This window comes from Ascaphus truei, chromosome 11 (genome assembly GCF_040206685.1).
Source record: "Ascaphus truei isolate aAscTru1 chromosome 11, aAscTru1.hap1, whole genome shotgun sequence".
Lineage (NCBI taxonomy): Eukaryota > Metazoa > Chordata > Amphibia > Anura > Ascaphidae > Ascaphus > Ascaphus truei.
Genome location: NC_134493.1, coordinates 28466958 through 28489755, shown reverse-complemented (window position 1 = coordinate 28489755; position 22798 = coordinate 28466958). Strand labels below are relative to the sequence as shown.

Sequence of the window (22798 nt, the reverse complement as noted above, 5' to 3'; positions counted from 1 at the left end):
CATGGCAACGCAATGCCGCGTGACGTCATTTGACGCTGTGGTTCAGAAGGAGAAGGGGGGGGCAGAAGGAAGGATGAGAGCGCTGCATGTAAGCGCCATGGGGCGGCGAGCAAGGGGGAAGGGTGGAGGGGAGTGTGGTGAGGGGGGGAGGGGAGTGTGTAGAGGGGGGGAGGGGAGTGTGTGGAGAGGGGGGAGGGGAGTGTGTGGAGAGGGGGGAGGGGAGTGTGTGGAGAGGGGGGAGGGGAGTGTGTGGAGTGGGAGGTGAGTGTGTGGAGAGGGAGAGGTGAGTGTGTGGAGAGGGAGAGGTGAGTGTGTGGAGAGGGAGAGGTGAGTGTGTGGAGAGGGAGAGGTGAGTGTGTGGAGAGGGAGAGGTGAGTGTGTGGAGAGGGAGAGGTGAGTGTGTGGAGAGGGAGAGGTGAGTGTGTGGAGAGGGAGAGGTGAGTGTGTGGAGAGGGAGAGGTGAGTGTGTGGAGAGGGAGGGGAGTGTGTGGAGAGGGAGGGGAGTGTGTGGAGAGGGAGGGGAGTGTGTGGAGAGGTAGAGGTGAGTGTGTGGAGAGGGAGAGGTGAGTGTGTGGAGAGGGAGAGGTGAGTGTGTGGAGAGGGAGAGGTGAGTGTGTGGAGAGGGAGAGGTGTGTGGAGAGGGAGAGGTGAGTGTGTGGAGAGGGAGGTGAGTGTGTGGAGAGGGAGAGGCGAGTGTGAGGGGAGGAAGCTATTTCAACTAACATCAAATCTATAAACTCAGGAATGTAGTATTTATTTCAGTCGACATTTAGTTGAAGTGACTCCGATATCCTAAAGAAAGGACAAACCCAACATGTTTTTATTTTTCTGAATGTCTTGCAGTGATAAATTAACCACTGTGCAGTTGAGTCAGGACTTAGCAAAAAGCTCGAGTCCATATTTAATACCACTGAGTGATGTATCAAATTACCTTTCCCCCAGGTAATCACCAATTACTGTTTTATTGAGTCCTTCCCCTTTGTACAGGAACTGAGCTATCTCCTCCGCGGTGTTCTGCAGCAAGTCATTCTCTAGGAGAAACTGGATCCCCTGTTAAAATGAATACAAAGGGGGAGGGAAATTTCATTTAGGGTAAACAGAGAAGTAATATTAAAGCAGCAAAACATGTGAAAACATGGTATTTTTAAATAAATCAGTTTTGTAGTATTAAATAACAGTGACTGTTTTTTTAATGAGTTTTAATATACTGAGCATGCTCTGATTTCTATAGCAGGCTTTAGCCCACCTCCCAAGCACTGCGAGGTCTTTGTAACACTTTCCTGTTTGTGATAAATTGTTACCAATATTCCCAGCAGTTAGAGCTGCAAACTGTAACAATAGTCAATGTTACCTTCGTAATATCCGGATACGTTGTCGCTGCCGAGTTACACTGACTGAGGGATTGATTGGAACTGAAAAGGCGGCCATTTAGTTAGGCTCACAATCAGGATTTTTAAAGCTTTATAACAGGAGCACTAAACGATTGCCAGTTTAAGTAAGAATGTAGTAATACGTTAAGGAAAAAAAAGAAAGAAAAAAAAAGGGGGGGACGGGGGACGGACGGACAATGTAGTATTACTGTTTTAATGATTAATTTACAGGCACCCTAAATCCACGTCGAGGTGACGGTGAGATAATGTCGGGTTGTCGAAGTCCAAGTCACAAGACCTGTATTTGAATTAGAAGCAGGGTCTCCCAACGTGTTACATAGCAGGTGAGGATAAAATATTTTGAAAGAATTGATGTCCATCAAAACTTCGTTAAGAGAACCCCACCAGCACTAAAGAAGCTAGAAACAGCCCTTTCTCCCTGCGGCCAAAGTGCCTAATGAAAAGCTGAGAAGGTTGGGGGGAAGGCAGGGCTATAAAACGTGGCGTTGGTATTTTAGTTATAATCAGAAAAGCCTGACGCTACTGGTATGAAACGTACCAAATATAGATATAAAATCGGTGAAAGGGGAATATAGACCGTGAATTTCTAAAATGAATATGGGAAACGAAACTTAAAAAAAAAAACATTATCGTAAAGACACAGCTCATCCCACAAAACTGTTCCATCAGTTTCAAAAGAAGCACTGTCCAAGCTAGGGGCGCAGACATAAAAGATACAAATATAAAAAATAAAAAAACACAATAGTGTCAAAGTCTTTAATGGTTGGATGTAGCGCCCCATGCGGCGTGAAACGCGTAGTGGGAAGACATGGCTTTTACCTGTTCTGTGTGTACCATTAAAGCCATTAATCCGACTTTGGGTTCGTCTACTAATTCATTGCCGGTTTACCTGCTGCTGCTCCGGATGCCTTTTTCTTTCTTCTGTGGTTACTCTCCGAGATCCAGGACGCACGCCACGAGGGCGTGTATGGGAACCTTCAGTAGTGCTGCGCTGTTCACACGCAATTGCCAGGACCGGCACTGCCACTAAGGATTTCTTGCCTACATGACCGGGGGACCAGCGACAGAGGTAAGACTTTGCCCTACTACACATCTGGGTCCCGGTTCCTGTGCTTGACGTCTTTCTCCCAGCAGTATCTCTCCAACACACGGCATATCACACACACTGATAAGACTGTGTGTAAGCACTATGCCAGAGCGCAAGACAACATCACATTCACTGCGTTTCCGCAGGGACTAGACGCCCTCCAAATCCAACGTGTTTCGCCACTAGGTGGCTTCCTCAATGGACACGGAAGTGGTGCTGGACACGGAAGTCGTGCTGACGGTGCGAGTTTGGCGTCTCTACTTACATTAATGGAGCTTGATTTTATTATCTGTCTGAACGGGAAACATCGTTTTTATCCGATTTGTTACCATATTAAAACTTGCTGCACTATATTGGTTTTCTTCTTGTTACATAATATATGACCTGACTCATACATCTAATATGGGAGTGCATAAATTGAGCTTTATTTTACATTACCAACCACTGAAGACTTCTACACAATTGTGTGTGTGTTTATTAAATATGTTTAATGTCTGTGCTCCAATTTGGAGAGAATGTTAGTATTTTGGGCACATTTTCACATTGAAGGCGAGAGCAGCTGTGCCAGTTACTCAGATGGCAAGTGTGTGACTGCCTGTACACATCTCTATTGCAGCAGCCCAGACATGATTCACCAAACTAATCTCTGCTAGTGCAGGACTGGGCCGGCAAAATACAGAAGTCAGACTCTCCTTAATCTGATACCAACACAAGATTTGCAAATGCCTACTGCTGGTAGCTGGGCGGAGGAGAGGTGGAAACCAAGGATAACCCTTCTATAAAAGTGTTTCTGTTTGCCAATGCATCGCAGGCTCCTCTTCATTCTATTTGGGTGTCCGATTCTTCAATACCTTGAATTTTATTGAAAAAAAGTGATGGTGATTTTCATTTTAAGGTATAAAGTGAAATGATTTACCTTTTTGGGGTCCATGTTGAATTTTTTTCTTCCCATAGCAATTTGTTTATTCCTCTGCGTCGTTTTACTATTTTGCAGGAACATGAGTGGGGGGCAAAAAAAAATTAAGATATTACTTAGCGGCTGATCAGCATTGTGAATCATACATTGGTTACCGAAATAACGAACCTCTTTAATTCCAACAATATAGCCATGCCCGCAAATACAAGATGTAGCCCTGTATTAGTACTATGTTGTAGCCGGTCCAGTAAAAAAGGTGCTAAAGCAACGCACGCGCACGCCTAAACAGTTTAACTTGTATAATGTTCGTATATTACCCTGCTATTGCTCTTTTTTTTAAAAGTTGTTTTTAAGTTTTTTTTAGTGTCCATAATCATAATTTCATTGATTTCTAGCATCTGATGTTACACTGGGCTCTAGGGAAAGCTCCATTTTAACATTTCCCACTTGTATCTTTCTACCGTCTCTGTAAATTCTCCCCGGTTACCACTTCGATTGTAAGCTCTTCGGGCCGGGACTCCCTTTCCTAATGTTACCTTAGTGGCTGAAGCTCATACTCCCATAATGTCTCCTATTGTTTTGCTAAGTGCATTCCTGCTGTAAAGCGCTATGTACATGGATATAATACAAATATTAGGCACACATCTCCTGAACGGAACATCGCATTTCAAAAATAAAAACCGTGAAGGAAAGGGCCAGAATTCATCTCTCCAAGTATGAAGGGAGGAAATGCAAACCAAAAGGCAATCAGCGCAGACTGCGCTATAAATGCTCCCCAAATTCTTACAAGATAAAGACTGGAAAGTTATTTCGGGCCTTAAAGTGGACTGTACAATAGTTTTACATTTCTCCACTGGAATCCTTAGAGGTTTAAATTAAGTGGGTTGCCCATCTATTTCAGAACACCAATGTCCCAATAAAACCCTCCCCCACCCAAAGTTGCCCGAATGCAATTTCTACGGACTATTTCCTCAATGTATGGAGATGGGGGAGCATATCCCGACACTGTGCTGTGTTGTCATGGGAAATATAGAAGCTGAAAGCTTGCACTCGTGTGGAACGCAGGACAAGGTCCACTCAACAACCTTTTTTTAAAACTGTGGCCCTTTATCAACATAAAACGGTCTATGGTTATGGGTGAAATGTTGATGCTACAAAAACCAACTCGTTTTCAATGTTCTACATGCTTCTGTGTTTAAAAAAGGGGTTTGGAGAATGGGTTCTAGAAGCTTGGGACTGGAAAACGCCTCACTAGGGAATCGCATATTTACCCAGGCCCCAGGAAAAACGTGACACGTATCCTAGCACTGGCTGATGTCCCATATTTTAATTTGAGGAGTATCATCCACATTAGTTAGAAGGAAGAATTGTACCTTTCTTCTACAGAGGTCAAATTATCTATTTCGGTCATCACCTCCGCTATTTCAAACTTCAGCCTCTGTGTGATTGGAGAAAAAGGGAAAGAGGGGATTACAAGCAGAACGGAGCAAAATGCAAGGGATTCCCATTTAGAGCTGGAAGCAGGAGAGGATACCAACTTTGACATGGCTAATGAGCATGAGATGGTTTATAGGATTAGGAAGACTCCAATATAAAATGAAAACATTGCCGGTCAAAAATGACACGCTTTAAAGAGTATATATAAACCATTGTTCTAAATGACCAAGAGCAAACACATCAAAGGTTAGAGACTTAAACATCTTGTTTGTGTATGAAAAAAAAAAAAGAGAGAGAGAAAGCGGCACCCCCTAGCCATAGGCGGGGGGGCTTCATGACCGGGGGGGGTCCGGCCTTCCCCTCGCTGGCCCGCCCCCACACCTCCCTCCCCAGCACAGGGGAGGAGTTCCAGGAAGGCCTACTTAAGGCCAGGCTGGCGGGCAGCACATCCTCTTTGGCTGCCCGCCAGACGATTTGAACGTCCCTCTCCTCCCTGCAGGTTAAATTAAGGTAAGGCCCCGAAAGGGGGGTCAATCCTGGGCACTCCCCCCTCCTGTATAGCCGCGATTTTTGAATCGGCGGTGAGGGGGGAGGCGGGATGCAGGGAGGAGAGGGACCCCGTAGTGTAGCGGCCCGTCCCCATCCTCCATCTGCGGCGCGCAGCATGGAGCTGGGGGGGTCGCATTTAAGCCTGTGCCACGGCGGCTGCAGGCGGGGAGGGGTTGGTCTCGGGGGACAGAGGGGGTCTGGCGGGCAGAGGGGGCCGGACGGGTTTTTCCCCCCGCTTCTTCTCCTGGGGGGGGGGGGCTGCCTGCTCCCGCGGCGTTGTGCGGGCGAGTGCCTCCATCTGCATAGCCCCGCGGCGGCTGCCATGGGTAGGGGCACCCCGGCGGGGAGGAGCAGAGGGATGCTGGTTGCGTGGAGAGGGGGGTCCGGCCGAGGCATGCGGCCGCGTGTGTCCCATGTGGGCGGCTGCTCGGGGCCCGTTCGGGGGCTGGGGCGCAGTCCCACGTGGCGCGGGCAGAGGCCCCTCCCCCCCCGGTCGCCGGGATAAAGCTATAATAAATAAATAACGTGGTGGTATATATGTGTGGTATGGGCATATATGTATATATGTGTGGTATGGGCATATATGTATATATGTGTGGTATGGGCATATATGTATATATGTGTGGTATGGGCATATATGTATATATGTGTGGTATGGGCATATATGTATATATGTATATATGTGTGGTATGGGCATATATGTATATATGTGTGGTATGGGCATATATGTATATGTGTGTGGTATGGGCATATATGTATATATGTGTGGTATGGGCATATATATATATATATATATATATATATGTGTGGTATGGGTATATATATATATATATATATGTGTGGTATGGGTATATATGTATATATGTGTGGTATGGGTATATATGTATATATGTGTGGTATGGGTATATATGTATATATGTGTGGTATGGGTACATATATATATATGTGTGGTATGGGTATATATATATATATGTGTGGTATGGGTATATATATATATGTGTGGTATGGGTATATATATATATATGTGTGGTATGGGTATATATATATATGTGTGGTATGGGTATATATATATATATATGTGTGGTATGGGTATATATATATATATATGTGTGGTATGGGTATATATATGTGTGGTATGGGTATATATATGTATATATGTGTGGTATGTATATGTATATATATGTATGTGTGTGGTATGGGTGTATATATATATATATGTATGTATGTATGTGTGGTATGGGTATATATATGTATGTATGTGTGTGGTATGGGTATATATATGTATATGTGCGTGGGTATATATGTGGATGTACGTACAGGTATTTATGGGTGTTATGTGCAGGTATGTGGGTGTGTATGTACATGTGTATATGGGTATGCATGTATACGTAGGTGGAGATATACGCATGTATAGGCTAGTGCAGCAGCTCTTAGTGGTTGCGGCCCTAGGCCGGGGGTGGGCGGCCAAGGTTGGCGCTTCACGGTCTGCCCCCGCAGTTAAAGTTTCGGCGCGGGGACACACGCTGATGCGCTCGGGACGATTATGTGCAGTTATGTGTGTGCAGGTATATATATATATATATGTGTATAAGGGCACGTTATATGTGTACATGGGTGCATGTAAATCGGTGCATACGTATGGGTAGGTAGGCATGTATACTATAAGCTATAAATTTAAAAAAAAAAAAAAAAAAAAGGGCACACGTTGATGCCCGCGGGTGTATGGGCACACGTTGATGCCCGCGGGTGTATGGGCACACGTGGATGCGCGCGTGTGCATGGGCACACGTATATGCGCGCGTGTGCATGGGCACACGTATATGCGCGCGTGTGTATGGGCACACATAGATGTCAATAGAGCTTTATCTAGTGTCATTATAAACTATATAAATATACTGTAGTAATTATTAGAGGATAAATACTTGTTAATGGGAATCACAATGTTTAGCATTTATGCTTGGTTACTTTTATCGGAATTCCCCAATTAATTCAGGCGGAAGGGCGCTAGTGCGGATGGGTGCACGTGGATGCGCGCGGGTGTATGGGCGCACGTAGATGCGCGAGTGGGTATTGGCGCACGTAAAGGCGCATGTGTATGGGCGCACATGGAGGCGCGTGGGTATTGGCGCACGTGGATGCGTGCGAGGTTATAGGGGCGCATGTGTATATGGGCTCACGGAAATGCGCTCGTGTATATGGGCACACGGAAATGCGCGCGTGTGTTTATGGGCATACGGAAATGCGCGCGTGTGTATATGGGCACACGGAAATGCGCACGTGTGTATATGGGCACACGGAAATGCGCACGTGTGTATATGGGCACACGGAAATGCGCGCGTGTGTATACGGGCGCACGCAGGGCGCGCGCGTATGTATATGGGCACATGCAGGGCGCGCTTGTGTATATGGGCACACGCAGAGGCACGCGTGTGTATATGGGTGACTGTGTGGGTATTGGCGCACGTAAAGGCGCGTGTGTATGGGCGCACATGGAGGCGCGTAGGTATTGGCGCACGTGGATGCGTGCGAGTAGATGCGCGCGTGTATAGGGGCACGCGTAGATGCGCGCGCGTGCATGGGCACACGTGGATGTGCGCGTGTGTATGGGCACACGTGGATGCTCGCGTGTGTATGGGCACACGTATATGCGCGCGTGTGTATGGGCACACATAGATGTCAATAGAGCTTTATCTAGTGTCATTATAAACTATATAAATATACTGTAGTAATTATTAGAGGATAAATACTTGTTAATAGGAATCACAATGTTTAGCATTTATGCTTGGTTACTTTTATCGGAATTCCCCAATTAATTCATGCGGAAGGGGTGCGAGTGCGGATGGGTGCACGTGGATGCGCGCGGGTGTATGGGCGCACGTAGATGCGCGAGTGGGTATTGGCGCACGTAGATGCGCGAGTGGGTATTGGCGCACGTAAAGGCGCGTGTGTATGGGCGCACATGGAGGCGCGTGGGTATTGGCGCACGTGGATGCGTGCGAGTAGATGCGCGCGCGTGCATGGGCACACGTGGATGTGCGCGTGTGTATGGGCACACGTGGATGCTCGCGTGCGTATGGGCACACGTATATGCGCGCGTGTGTATGGGCACACATAGATGTCAATAGAGCTTTATCTAGTGTCATTATAAACTATATAAATATACTGTAGTAATTATTAGAGGATAAATACTTGTTAATAGGAATCACAATGTTTAGCATTTATGCTTGGTTACTTTTATCGGAATTCCCCAATTAATTCATGCGGAAGGGGTGCGAGTGCGGATGGGTGCACGTGGATGCGCGCGGGTGTATGGGCGCACGTAGATGCGCGAGTGGGTATTGGCGCACGTAGATGCGCGAGTGGGTATTGGCGCACGTAAAGGCGCGTGTGTATGGGCGCACATGGAGGCGCGTGGGTATTGGCGCACGTGGATGCGTGCGAGGTTATAGGGGCGCATGTGTATATGGGCTCACGGAAATGCGCTCGTGTATATGGGCGCACGGAAATGTGCGCGTGTGTATACGGGCATACGGAAATGCGCGCGTGTGTGTATATGGGCACACGGAAATGCGCGCGTGTATACGGGCGCACGCAGGGCGCGCGCGTATGTATATGGGCACATGCAGGGCGCGCGTGTGTATATGGGCACGCGCAGAGGCACGCGCGTATGTATATGGGCACATGCAGGGCGCGCGTGTGTATATGGGCACACGCAGAGGCACGCGCGTGTGTATATGGGTGACTGTGTGGGTATTGGCGCACGTAAAGGCGCGTGTGTATGGGCGCACATGGAGGCGCGTGGGTATTGGCGCACGTGGATGCGTGCGAGTAGATGTGCGCGTGTATAGGGGCACGCGTAGATGCGCGCGTGTATAGGGGCACACGGAGACGCGCATGTGTATATGGGCTCACGGAAATGCGCTCGTGTATATGGGCACACGGAAATGCGCTCGTGTGTGTATATGGGCACACGGAAATGCGCGCGTGTGTATATGGGCACACGGAAATGCGCGCGTGTGTATACGGGCACACGCAGGGCGCGCGCGTGTGTATATGGGTGACTGTGTGGGGACTGCGTAGCGGCGATAGGCTTAGAACAGCTTGGCGAGCGCACACGCAGCGCTTGAATAGCTCAGGGCCCAGCTAAGCACCGGAAGTTAAGCGAGAATTCCCCCCCCCCCCCCACACAGCAGCATGGCATCGATGGCAGAGCAGTTCTGCCTTCAAGTCGAGGCGGAAAACCATGACGAGGCATGGTTGGATCGGCGGCTGCAGGCGTTGTTCTCTGCGAAACCAGCACGTGGCACTAAGGCTGCTCCCCGCGGGAAGGGGAAGCAGAGGCCCTCGGTCACGGTACCACGAGGCAGGGCGTCATAGCGGCCAGGTCGGGCCTCAGCAATGGTGGGGAAGACTTCGACTGCTGGAACGCAGGGTGTGGGCGTGCGTGGGTATTGGCGCACGTGGATGCAGGCGAGTGTATGGGCGCGCGTAGATGCGCGCGTGTATAGCTGCTCCCCGCGGGAAGGGGAAGCAGAGGGCGCTGCAGCACAACGCGTCAGGCGACAGTCCCCAGGCAGCATGGCGCTTTAGACAGGCGGCAGGCAGAGAGTCCGCGCTCCACAGGAAAGGAGCGCGGAGGGTGCTGCAGTGCAAGGCGGCAGGCGAAGTTCAGCAACCGCACGCAGGGCGGCAGCCCTCGGTCACGGTACCACGAGGCAGGGCGTCACAGCGGCCAGGTCGGGCCTCAGCAATGGTGGGGAAGACTTCGACTGCGGGGACGCAGGGTGTGGGCGCGCGTGGGTATTGGCGCACGTGGATGCAGGCGAGTGTATGGGCGCGCGTGTATAGCTGCTCCCCGCGGGAAGGGGAAGCAGAGGGCGCTGCAGCACAACGCGTCAGGCGACAGTCTCCAGGCAGCATTGCGCGCTAGACAGGCGGCAGGCAGAGAGGCCGCGCTCCACAGGAAAGGAGCGCGGAGGGTGCTGCAGTGCAAGGCGGCAGGCGAAGTTCAGCAACCGCACGCAGGGCGGCAGCCATCGGTCACGGTACCGCGAGGCAGGGCGTCACAGCGGCCAGGTCGGGCCTCAGCGATGGTGGGGAGGACTTCGACCGCTGGGACGCAGGACACGGCGGATCGGCGCGCAGGTCGGCCCGCGAAGGAGGGGCGGCGACTTCCAGCCACCGTGACGCAGAACAGGGCGTCACGGCACGCCACACGGCCGCCCGTTGCTGACGCGGGCGGTGTCACTGTCAGGATTTCGCCTGCAGAGTCGGCAGGGCCAAGGAGACCAAGACGGCCAACCGCAACCGCGGTTGGTGCCAATGTGTTTCGGAGAGCAGAGAACCCAGCATGGTTCGACTACGTGGAGACGGCATCGGGTGATGGGCGAACCAAGTCGCGGCCCAGGTCTCTTCCTCACGAGAGGCCACAATGGCCACGGCCGGATGTCACTGGCACCGCGAATCCCACTCCAGTTCCATCAGCCGGACCCCGGTGTCTTTCAATTCTTCAGCCACGGCCGGGGTCAGGGGCACGGTAGCGGACCCACCCGGCAGCATCACGCACTGCACAGATGGTGGAACAGCCCCGGCGGGCGGTTGATGGGGACACGCCGTGGAAGGTACGGCATATGGCGTATCGGGTAATGGTAAGGAGTTGCGTGTAGGGCGGCATCGAGGAGATAGGGCAAGGCGTCAAGGCTTGCAGTGTGCGACACAGAGCGAGCAAGGGAGGAGGCGTGGCCCAGTCCACTGCCAGGGTCTATTCCCCAGGGGTCGCTGAGGGCGGGTAAGAAGCCTGCAGCAGTAAAAAAGGCGAAATCCCAGATAGCGCTGGGCAAAGGCGACCTGCGGCTCCGGAGGTGGGTATGTCCGGGACCGGGTGAGGGATAGTGCAGCGAAAAAAGCGATTCTCAGGGCATCTTTAAAAACCATGGCAAGTTGAGTAATTACTTCTCCAGGCGCGATTGGCAGCCCCAGGTAAATGGTAAGAACAGGCTGGGCTGGTAGAGGAGCATGGGTCCCGCTGCTAGGCGTACCAGGCGGGATAGACTTATTTCAGTTTCCGGGAAGGCTTCGAGAGGGTCTGGAGGGTTGGCGGTACGGGCCTAGTTTAAGGGGGGTTAAATAGGCCCGTCGGTGGCGGCTCTTGGGGGGTAGGTGCTTGTTCTTGCCAGACTGGGAGCTGGGCCGTTTGAGCCCGGGGGGAGTACGAGTGGGCAAGGTCAGTTATCCATGACCTCGAGAGCCCGCTCGCGTAGGGGACACGAGGTCAGCGGTTCGAGGGCCGGCTGACCGTCCCCTCCCCCTCCTGACAAAGGAGCACACTCTGGCAGGGAGTGCATTTACCCCATTAGGTTTTCTGTATAAATAAATAGCCGCGGCCATTTTACCTCCAGCTCCCGTTTCCTGTCTTTATTTGTACGTTGCATGTGGGTACAAGGCGGGGGGAGAGGGGAACCGCCTGGAACCTCCCTGGTCAAGCGGCACCCCCTAGCCATAGGCGGGGGGGCTTCATGACCGGGGGGGGTCCGGCCTTCCCCTCGCTGGCCCGCCCCCACACCTCCCTCCCCAGCACAGGGGAGGAGTTCCAGGAAGGCCTACTTAAGGCCAGGCTGGCGGGCAGCACATCCTCTTTGGCTGCCCGCCAGACGATTTCCCACCCACCCATCCCCTTAGTTAGTGATTGCAATCATGTAATGAACTGCAGTAGAAGGTTGAGCAGGGCAGGGTATTCCCAGGAATGTGGACATATGCATTGTATGCCGTGTTAATGGTTCTTTGTTCCGTTACAGCACGAACAGCTGATAATGTGCTGAGTGAAAGGACGAGGTTCCGAGCAGGAGGGGTCATTGTCCAGTTTTGCCTTTGTCGCGGCGGCTCTTGGGGGGTAGGTGCTTGTTCTTGCCAGACTGGGAGCTGGGCCGTTTGAGCCCGGGGGGAGTACGAGTGGGCAAGGTCAGTTATCCATGACCTCGAGAGCCCGCTCGCGTAGGGGACACGAGGTCAGCGGTTCGAGGGCCGGCTGACCGTCCCCTCCCCCTCCTGACAAAGGAGCACACTCTGGCAGGGAGTGCATTTACCCCATTAGGTTTTCTGTATAAATAAATAGCCGCGGCCATTTTACCTCCAGCTCCCGTTTCCTGTCTTTATTTGTACGTTGCATGTGGGTACAAGGCGGGGGGAGAGGGGAACCGCCTGGAACCTCCCTGGTCATGAGGAATTAGTAATATGAGAGTAAAAGGATTGAACTGTAGGCGTGGTTCTGTATTGTTTGCAGTCAGCAACAGCAGCCACCTGGGGTTTTCTGCTACAGTACCTACTCATTCATTATTACCTTGCTGATTTATTCAGAGACTAAAGTGCATCAGTGCTCTGAATTATTTGGATTATTAATGTGTGTACGTACAGTATAGGTGTGTTTGTGTGTAAATAGATTCTCTCACTAGGGTTCGTGAGCCTGTGTGGGGACTGCACACTTAGAAAAGCCCCAAACTGCACCTCAGCGTGGGGGGTATCGCTGTCAATTACAGCAGATTTCAAAAGTTGCTCCCCACAATGCTTTGCATCCACAGTGGCAAGGCATTGAGGGGCGTGACTTTGGAAGCTCCCGCATTGAGTGACAGCTGTACCGCCCATGCTGTCTGAACACATTGAGGGGTAGTTGAGAGATTATTAGGCGTGTGTTCTCCCCCACGAGCTCAGGAAACTATACTGACTGCGATCGGGCACACAGGTTTGTTAGCAATAATTTGACGAGTTGGCAATTCAATTTGTTAATTTGGGGTTTGCAGAACAAATTTTCTAGCAGGGGGTGCACTCTCAAGGGATACTAGGAAAATTACATCAGGGATCAGAATAGGCATACCCCGGTTTAAGGACACTCACTTTAAGTACACAGTAAGGACATATTTTCAATAGCCCCATACCCCTGTGTACGTACGCTCGCTTCTCGAGTACGGACACTTATTCTGCCCTACAGACCACCGTAGTAGTGACGCGCTGATTCCCCTCGCCCAACAGGCAAACAGCAGCTCGCGCATGCGCCTGTCAGCACGTCCTGAACAGCAATACCGGCTCCCAACCTGCACCGAAGCATCGATAAGTGGGGAAAAGGTGGTGCTTCACTTTAAGTACATTTTCGCTTTACATACATGCTCTGGACCCATTGCGTACGTTAATGCGGGGTTTGCCTGTATAACGAAACAGAACTGCAGCGATGAACAAAAGTGAATTTATTGGAAAAGGTTTCCACAAACATCCAGTATGTAAAACACACACAAACTCACCCAACTGGGGTAACAACCTCAAGTCCTTGGTGCGGGGACCTCTGTCCAGAAGTTTACCCCGATACACATTCCCAAACTTGTGCCGCTGTCCTCTGTAGTATAGGCAGTCCTGCTTTCTTCTCTGCTAGTCAACAGTTTTAAAGTTCCCACCTTCGCTTCCCTCCAAACTCCTCGGCAAGTCTCCGGAACACCCTCGGATGACTTTGGATATTTAAAGGGTCCACTTCGGCTTTATCAGTACTCTGAAACAAGTCGCTGGAACCAAGGCCGGGTTCCTCCTCATATCCCTCGGTCTCCATTCACCAAAAGTGGATGTGTTCACGGTCCAATCAATCAGTGAGTGAGGGCTCGCCTGCACTGGACCAATCTTGAGCGAGGCGAGGTTACTCACTCGACAATGTCCCAAGCCACTCCCGTTATCTCGCCCAGGATCTCTGTTGCGTGGAGATTGGATACAGTCGTAACCATTCTCCACACAAAGGCCCGCACATTTAAAACATCACGGTTATCCCCTGGTTCCCAAAGTGCTGGAACCGGGCTCCAAAATATAATATCAACCCAATGTGTGCACCGTATACATACATTAATAAATACCTTAAATTATTGACAGGTAGGGGTACTGGTGGGCTTGACTTTTATTAAAAGCAGCCAAATCTACCTTACCGTCACATGCGCAATGTAAAAAGGTTGGGAATTACTGTGCTAAACAATTTTAAAAGCACAATTATATTATGCTACCAAAATTTTACCTGTTAAAATTCACTTAACTACAGTTGTATTTGGAGATACAAAGAGGATCAATGATTTCCAACTATAACCAGAATTGCCAGATCAAGTAAAACATAGGCACGTGCAGTAAAGTCGGTTGTGTCATGTACAGTAAGTACTCTACTTCACACAGATAAATAAAAAGCTTTGAATAGGAGAGATCAGACCGGGTTCTGTTGTGTACTGTAACCTGTGTCCGATTCCTTTACGTTTCTATATTACACTCTACTCATGGTGTTCTAATACTTGGATATTGTACTATATTGCAGTATTTAAAGTAAGAGTAACTTGGGGTAAGAAGTTCACTTGCACAGCTCTACACTCCCCAGTAATCACACATATCCTTTTTACCTATGGACATGCAAGGGATTGAAATGATTGAGTTATGTTTGTAAGAGAGGCCTTTCTAGACCCAAAGTAAATGAATGGTTGTGGTATATTCATGGTGTTAAATATAGGTCTTTATTTAAAAAAATATACTGTATATGTTTAATGTCTGTACAGTACCCAAACGCTTTTCTGGTAAGACTGTTTGTAAAGTCTTGTCTTAATAGGCAAAATTATTCATCTACACTTTTTCGCTTGATGTTTTGTGGAAAGCAATTAAGCCGCCATCACTGGCCAAATATATAAAGGGGAATACAAATAAGTAGCTGATCAGATTCGAATAACAAAGGAAACGTATAATATAGCAACATATTTGTCATAGAAAACATGTAGGTTAGCGGTTCCTAACCTTTTTACATTGTGCACCCCCTGCTAGAAAAGATTTGTTCTGAGAACCCTTCAATAAAAAACTTTATTGCAAACTCGTCAGACTATTGCTAACAAACGGTGTTACTACCCCAGGCAGTATAGTGTAATGAGCTTGTGTGGGGGGAGCACCCGCTTAATAAGGCCCCAAACTGCGCCGCAGTAGGCGCAGAAAGCATGGGGGGTAAAGTCATATCTCCCCATCAATCTTTAGAATACTGCAGACCACACCAGCTGGAAATGTGTTAATAGAGAAACAGTTTCCAACACCCAGAGCGTTTGACTTATTGACGTTACCTCTATGTCATCTATAAGTTCTTTTTTCCTGCGACGTATGTTCAGCAGTTCTTCTCGCTCTTCTAGTGAAAGATCTTCCGGCACTAAAAATAAATAAATATATTAAGCAAAGGTGTGTACGATAAGCTGCCAACGTTTAGATACAGTAAGCATATCTGAAGGAGAAAAGACAACAAAAGCAAATATTAATACTTGCCATAGAGATGAAAAAGTAATCACTTCCTAACAAGAGATTACTAATATTATACACTTGGAAACAATATTTTCCATGCCACAATGAGGAGACTGTGCTAACCTGTTAGTTCTTGTAACGGCTGCATGTCAACCCACTGTAGGAACCTGTGTCAAGACCATCTCTGTGTAAATCTGAATGTGTTTTAATGTGGCCATGGCTGCATTGTATTGCATGTCATGTCCGAGACTTTATAGCACCTGAACTAACTTCACTGGTTTGCATTGTGATACGTCACTCAGAAGCAAAAGAACATACTCTGCAGTACAAAGCGCTTTACCCAGACACCTAACTATTGCCATTAAAGGGACTGTCATACCACATCTAAACAGTTTCATCTTTATTCCTGGTTAATACACCTAGGAAGCTCTCACATATCTTATACTATATTAGTGAAAGCACTGTATGTTTGCCTGCCTGCCTGCCTGCATGCATGCCTGCCTGCTGGATGTCCGGTGTCCCTAGCGGCAATCTCATTGGTCCCTTGGCCCGCCCGCCCCCGCACACCTCTCATTGGCCTCACACACTCACACCACCCCCTTGGCCCGCCCCCCACACCTCTCATTGGCCTGAGGCGGAGTGACGGGCCAAAAAAATAACACACACACACACACACACACACACACACACACACACACACACACACACACACACACACACCTCTCTCCCCTCTCCAAATCACCTTTTCCCCCTCCCCAGCGGCATCACCTCTTCCCCCTCTCCCCAGCGGCATCACCTCTTCCCCCTCCCCAGCGGCATCACCTCTTCCCCCTCCCCAGCGGCATCACCTCTTCCCCCTCCCCAGCGGCATCACCTCTTCCCCCTCCCCAGCGGCATCACCTCTTCCCCCTCCCCAGCGGCATCACCTCTTCCCCCTCCCCAGCGGCATCACCTCTTCCCCCTCCCCAGCGGCATCACCTCTTCCCCCTCCCCAGCGGCATCACCTCTTCCCCCTCCCCAGCGGCATCACCTCTTCCCCCTCCCCAGCGGCATCACCTCTTCCCCCTCCCCAGCGGCATCACCTCTTCCCCCTCCCCAGCGGCATCACCTCTTCCCCCTCCCCAGCGGCATCACCTCTCCCCGCTCCAAATCACCTCTCCCCCCTCCAAATCACCTCTCCCCGCTCCAAATCACCTCGCTTCCCGCAGCTGCCACGCGGCGCGTAAGATGGCGGACCCCCTTCCTCCCTCGCGGCGCCGAGTCAGACGGCGGCGGCGCCCGGAAGTACAGGTAGGTGTCGCTCCCCACCTCCGGCGCCAAACGGAACTGAGAAAGGGCGCATCAACTGAGGTGTGTGTGTGTGTGTGTGTGTGTGTGTGTGTGTGTGTGTGTGTGTCACTGTCCACTGCCCCCCCCTCCTATCCACTGCCCCCCCCTCCTGTCCACTGCCCCCCCCTCCTGTCCCCCCTCCTGTCCACTGCCCCCCCCCTCCTGTCCACTGCCCCCCCTCCTGTCCACTGCCCCCCCCTCCTGTCCACTGCCCCCCCCTCCTGTCCACTGCCCCCCCCTCCTGTCCACTGCCCCCCCCTCCTGTCCACTGCCCCCCCCTCCTGTCCACTGCGTCCCCCCTCCTGTCCACTGCGTCCCCCCTCCTGTCCCCCCTCCTGTCCACTGCCCCCCCCTCCTGTCCACTGCCCCCCCCCCTCCTGTCCACTGCCCCCCCCCTCCTGTCCACTGCCCCCTCCCTCCTGTCCACTGCCCCCTCCCTCCTGTCCACTGCCCCCCCCCTCCTGTCCACTGCCCCCCCCCTCCTGTCCACTGCCCCCCCCTTCCTGTCCACTGCCCCCCCCCTCCTGTCCACTGCCCCCCCCCTCCTGTCCACTGCCCCCCCCCTCCTGTCCACTGCCCCCCCCTCCTGTCCACTGCCCCCCCCCTCCTGTCCACTGCCCCCCCCCCTCCTGTCCACTGCCCCCCCCCCCTCCTGTCCACTGGCCCCCCCCCCTCCTGTCCACTGGCCCCCCCCCCCTCCTGTCCACTGCCCCCCCCCCCTCCTGTCCACTGCCCCCCCCTCCTGTCCACTGCCCCCCCCTCCTGTCCACTGCCCCCCCCTCCTGTCCACTGCCCCCCCCTCCTGTCCACTGCCCCCCCCCTCCTGTCCACTGCCCCCCCCCTCCTGTCCACTGCCCCCCCCCCTCCTGTCCACTGCCCCCCCCCCTCCTGTCCACTGCCCCCCCCCCTCCTGTCCACTGCCCCCCCCCTCCTGTCCACTGCCCCCCCCCCTCCTGTCCACTGCCCCCCCCCCTCCTGTCCACTGCCCCCCCCCCTCCTGTCCACTGCCCCCCCCCCTCCTGTCCACTGCCCCCCCCCCTCCTGTCCACTGCCCCCCCCCTCCTGTCCACTGCCCCCCCCCTCCTGTCCACTGCCCCCTCCCTCCTGTCCACTGCCCCCCCCTCCTGTCCACTGCCCCCCCCCTCCTGTCCACTGCCCCCCCCCTCCTGTCCACTGCCCCCCCCCTCCTGTCCACTGCCCCCCCCCTCCTGTCCACTGCCCCCCCCTCCTGTCCCCCCTCCTGTCCCCCCTCCTGTCCACTGCCCCCCCCTCCTGTCCACTGCCCCCCCTCCTGTCCACTGCCCCCCCCTCCTGTCCACTGCCCCCCCCTCCTGTCCACTGCCCCCCCCTCCTGTCCACTGCCCCCCCCTCCTGTCCACTGCCCCCCCCTCCTGTCCACTGCCCCCCCCTCCTGTCCACTGCGTCCCCCCTCCTGTCCACTGCGTCCCCCCTCCTGTCCCCCCTCCTGTCCACTGCCCCCCCCTCCTGTCCACTGCCCCCCCCCCTCCTGTCCACTGCCCCCCCCCTCCTGTCCACTGCCCCCCCCCTCCTGTCCACTGCCCCCTCCCTCCTGTCCACTGCCCCCCCCCTCCTGTCCACTGCCCCCCCCCTCCTGTCCACTGCCCCCCCCTCCTGTCCACTGCCCCCCCCTTCCTGTCCACTGCCCCCCCCCTCCTGTCCACTGCCCCCCCCCTCCTGTCCACTGCCCCCCCCCTCCTGTCCACTGCCCCCCCCTCCTGTCCACTGCCCCCCCCCTCCTGTCCACTGCCCCCCCCCCTCCTGTCCACTGCCCCCCCCCCCTCCTGTCCACTGCCCCCCCCCCCTCCTGTCCACTGCCCCCCCCCCCTCCTGTCCACTGCGCCCCCCCCTCCTGTCCACTGCCCCCCCCTCCTGTCCACTGCCCCCCCCCTCCTGTCCACTGCCCCCCCCCTCCTGTCCACTGCCCCCCCCTCCTGTCCACTGCCCCCCCCCTCCTGTCCACTGCCCCCCCCCTCCTGTCCACTGCCCCCCCCCTCCTGTCCACTGCCCCCCCCCCCTCCTGTCCACTGCCCCCCCCCCCTCCTGTCCACTGCCCCCCCCCCCCTCCTGTCCACTGCCCCCCCCCCCCTCCTGTCCACTGCCCCCCCCCCTCCTGTCCACTGCCCCCCCCCCTCCTGTCCACTGCCCCCCCCTCCTGTCCACTGCCCCCCCCTCCTGTCCACTGCCCCCCCCCTCCTGTCCACTGCCCCCCCCCTCCTGTCCACTGCCCCCCCCCCTCCTGTCCACTGCCCCCCCCCTCCTGTCCACTGCCCCCCCCCCTCCTGTCCACTGCCCCCCCCCTCCTGTCCACTGCCCCCCCCCCTCCTGTCCACTGCCCCCCCCCCTCCTGTCCACTGCCCCCCCCCTCCTGTCCACTGCCCCCCCCCTCCTGTCCACTGCCCCCCCCCCCCTCCTGTCCACTGCCCCCCCCCCCTCCTGTCCACTGCCCCCCCCCCCTCCTGTCCACTGCCCCCCCCCCCTCCTGTCCACTGCCCCCCCCTCCTGTCCACTGCAGGAAATGCAGGGGGAGGAATCCATGCCTTTGAGGCGCCCCCCCCCCCTCCCTTTGACGCCCCCCCCCTCCCTTTGACGCCCCCCCCCTCCCTTTGACGCCCCCCCCTCTCCCTTTGACGCCCCCCCCTCCCTTTGACGCGCCCCCCCCCTCCCTTTGACGCCCCCCCTCCCTTTGACGCGCCCCCCCCCTCCCTTTGACGCGCCCCCCCCCTCCCTTTGACGCCCCCCCCCTCCCTTTGACGCCCCCCCTCCCTTTGACGCCCCCCCCTCCCTTTGACGCCCCCCCCCTCCCTTTGACGCCCCCCCCCCTCCCTTTGACGCCCCCCCCTCCCTTTGACGCCCCCCCCTCCCTTTGACGCCCCCCCCCCTCCCTTTGACGCCCCCCCCCCTCCCTTTGACGCCCCCCCCCCTCCCTTTGACGCCCCCCCCCTCCCTTTGACGCCCCCCCCCTCCCTTTGACGCCCCCCCCCCTCCCTTTGACGCCCCCCCCCCTCCCTTTGACGCCCCCCCCCCTCCCTTTGACGCCCCCCCCCCTCCCTTTGACGCCCCCCCCCTCCCTTTGACGCCCCCCCCCTCCCTTTGACGCCCCCCCCCCTCCCTTTGACGCCCCCCCCCCTCCCTTTGACGCCCCCCCCCCTCCCTTTGACGCCCCCCCCCCTCCCTTTGACGCCCCCCCCCTCCCTTTGACGCCCCCCCCCCCTCCCTTTGACGCCCCCCCCCCTCCCTTTGACGCCCCCCCCCCTCCCTTTGACGCCCCCCCCCCTCCCTTTGACGCCCCCCCCCCCTCCCTTTGACGCCCCCCCCCTCCCTTTGACGCCCCCCCCCCTCCCTTTGACGCCCCCCCCCCTCCCTTTGACGCCCCCCCCCCTCCCTTTGACGCCCCCCCCCCTCCCTTTGACGCCCCCCCCCCTCCCTTTGACGCCCCCCCCCTCCCTTTGACGCCCCCCCCCTCCCTTTGACGCCCCCCCCTGCCTTTGACGCCCCGCGCGCACACACTGACTGACTGCCGCACGCACGCACGCACACACTGACTGACGCGCACACAAAGCCTGACTGACGCACGCACACACTGACTGAGGCACACACTGACTGTGTGTGCGTCAGTCAGTCTGTGTGTGTTTGTGTTTCTGCCTCAGACTCACTGACGCGCGAGCAAACACACAGTGACTGACGCACACACGCTACATGAAGCTGTAAAGGAGGGAGGGAGGGGGGGGACTGGATTGATGTGAATAGGGGACAAACAGAGAGAGGGGGGAGGAGAGAGAGGAACGGGAACATTACATCCCGGGCAACGCCGGGTCTCTCAGCTAGTAATCAAATAAACATTTTAAAAAAAAAAAACACCTTTTCTTCTTAAAAATGCAGCAGCAAATCCCTCTGATATCTACATGACACAATTAAGAGTTTTACCTGCAGTGGTTTCAGATGATCCATTTAGCAAATTGAAATGCCGGTTAGAAGGGGTTAAACCATTACAGGAGCTGTCTGGCCTGAGACATGGTTCCTGTAACCATGGGATCCCTGTGTGGGGCTTTGATCTGCAGCTGGAGTCAGCAATCAGCTGATTGTCTGTGCACACAGCCCACCCTATGAAGCTGCTCTAATGCAGATACTCTGAACCACTACAGACAAATCCTTCTTAAAGGTACACTCACCAACAACCATCTACAGTATATGCTTTTTTCTATTTGACATCACAACGGGGAAGCAGAATATATTGAAGCTTGTTTGTTAGTATTGATAGTTTAATATAATGAAAACAAAACCACAAATGTAGGTATCATTATGGTAAGTGTGTCTGCAAGGGGCCATGGTCAATGCATAAGCGATGTATAGTAGCCAACGGAGCTACCCAAATGCTTCATTAAAGAGGTGTGTTTTAAGATGAGTCAAAAAGGTGAAAGGAGAGGGTGCTAGTCGGATATTGTGGGGGAAGGGCATTCCAGGGGTGTGGGGCAGCGAGTGAGAAAGGTTCTAGGCGGGTGAAGGCTTTAGATACAAAGGGGGTAGACAGAAGATATCTTTGAACATAACGCAAGGCCTGCCCATCTGCAGTCTCTTGATGCCTCAGAAAAATACTGGGTACGATCTCAGGTCCTCAGGGGAAGTCTGTCTCTCTGTGCCAAGGGTACGCTGGGTGGGCAGGCCTTCTCGTGTGCAGCTTCAGAGGTCGGGAACTTGCCACCACCAAAGCTCAGGACTTTAAAACACTGTTTCGGGCACAGTAAGAGATTTCCTCCTTCTGGCTTTTACTGTCTAACAAAATAATTGCATATTATTTTAGTCTGTTCTTAGGCTGACTGTAAAGTATTGTGGTGCTCCTTAAACTGGAGGCGTGTTTTTACTTTAAAAAAAAATAAATGATGTTAATGATGATGGTACAGGATGAGGAGGCCATCAGCAGCAACACTTCCTCCTCTGTGAGAGGGGAAAAATTATTAAGGAAGACTGTAGGAGTTAGGAAGAGGAGGTGTAGACTATGAGAAGGATACATAGACAAATAGACTCTTCCTTTGTCGTGAAATAGTCAGCAAAGTCCAGAGGTAAATGGACAAAGAAAAACCGGTAACAGACGTTGTCTGAGTAGAGTCAGAGAGAAGAGGCAGCATGGTTTAGACTTGTGAGTGTTGATTAGTGAAGAAAAGTAGGTTAGGTTAGCCTGAGAGAGGGCAGAATTGAAACAGGATAGGATAGATTTGTTGGGTAGGAAGTCTGAGAGAATATGGGATTTCCTCCAGAGGAGCGAGTGCAGGAACGGAGCACACGTGTGTAGCAGTAACAAAGTGTGGGGAGAACAGTTTCAGGCGAGAAGAACGCCGCTTGTGCAGCCAACACAACAATGACAAACAATTCCTCCAAAGTGCAGCTCTCCTCTAAGGCCTCAATTATACCAGATGCTGCTGAGCGGCAGCGCGATCCGGTGACGTCACTCTGCGCTGCCGCCGAGCGGCATCTTGATCAAGGAGCCTCAGCAGTGAAGGAGACAGGAGAGAAGACAAGGAGGCGTGGCCGTGAGCGGTGCGCCCTCATTGCCTGAACCGCTCACGTGACGCAACCGTCGCCTGCCAGAAACAATTTCGCAAATCTCTTCAGGAGACTGCCGCCCTGCAGCTCGCTGGTATGTAAACATACATAGGATTTCTGCCATTCGTTTTTGCGCCGCCCACGTTTTTTGGTATAATCACAGCCTAAGACAGAGATACAAATGAGAGCCCTATTCATAGTGCAAATCTCCATTTAATGTGACATCTAAAGACAGCGGAAAGACAACGTCTC

At 53.7% G+C, this 22798-nt stretch overlaps 1 protein-coding gene across 2 annotated transcripts in view; it reads right to left on the bottom strand.

Moving 5' to 3' along the window:
* Positions 1-15589, bottom strand: part of LOC142463117 (cytohesin-3) — a 44378-nt gene extending 28789 nt beyond the window's left edge. Inside the window, exons 1-4 of one of the 2 annotated variants that reach the window (XM_075565439.1) lie at positions 15487-15589; positions 4768-4832; positions 3395-3461; positions 932-1050 (exon numbers count right to left, since the gene is read on the bottom strand). In XM_075565439.1, coding sequence (XP_075421554.1) covers positions 932-1050; positions 3395-3461; positions 4768-4805 — 224 coding nt within the window. In that variant the 5' untranslated portion in view covers positions 4806-4832; positions 15487-15589. The remainder of the gene's footprint in view (positions 1-931; positions 1051-3394; positions 3462-4767; positions 4833-15486) is intronic. The other variant, XM_075565440.1, reaches the window with a different exon arrangement.
* Positions 15590-22798: the final 7209 nt, after the last annotated feature.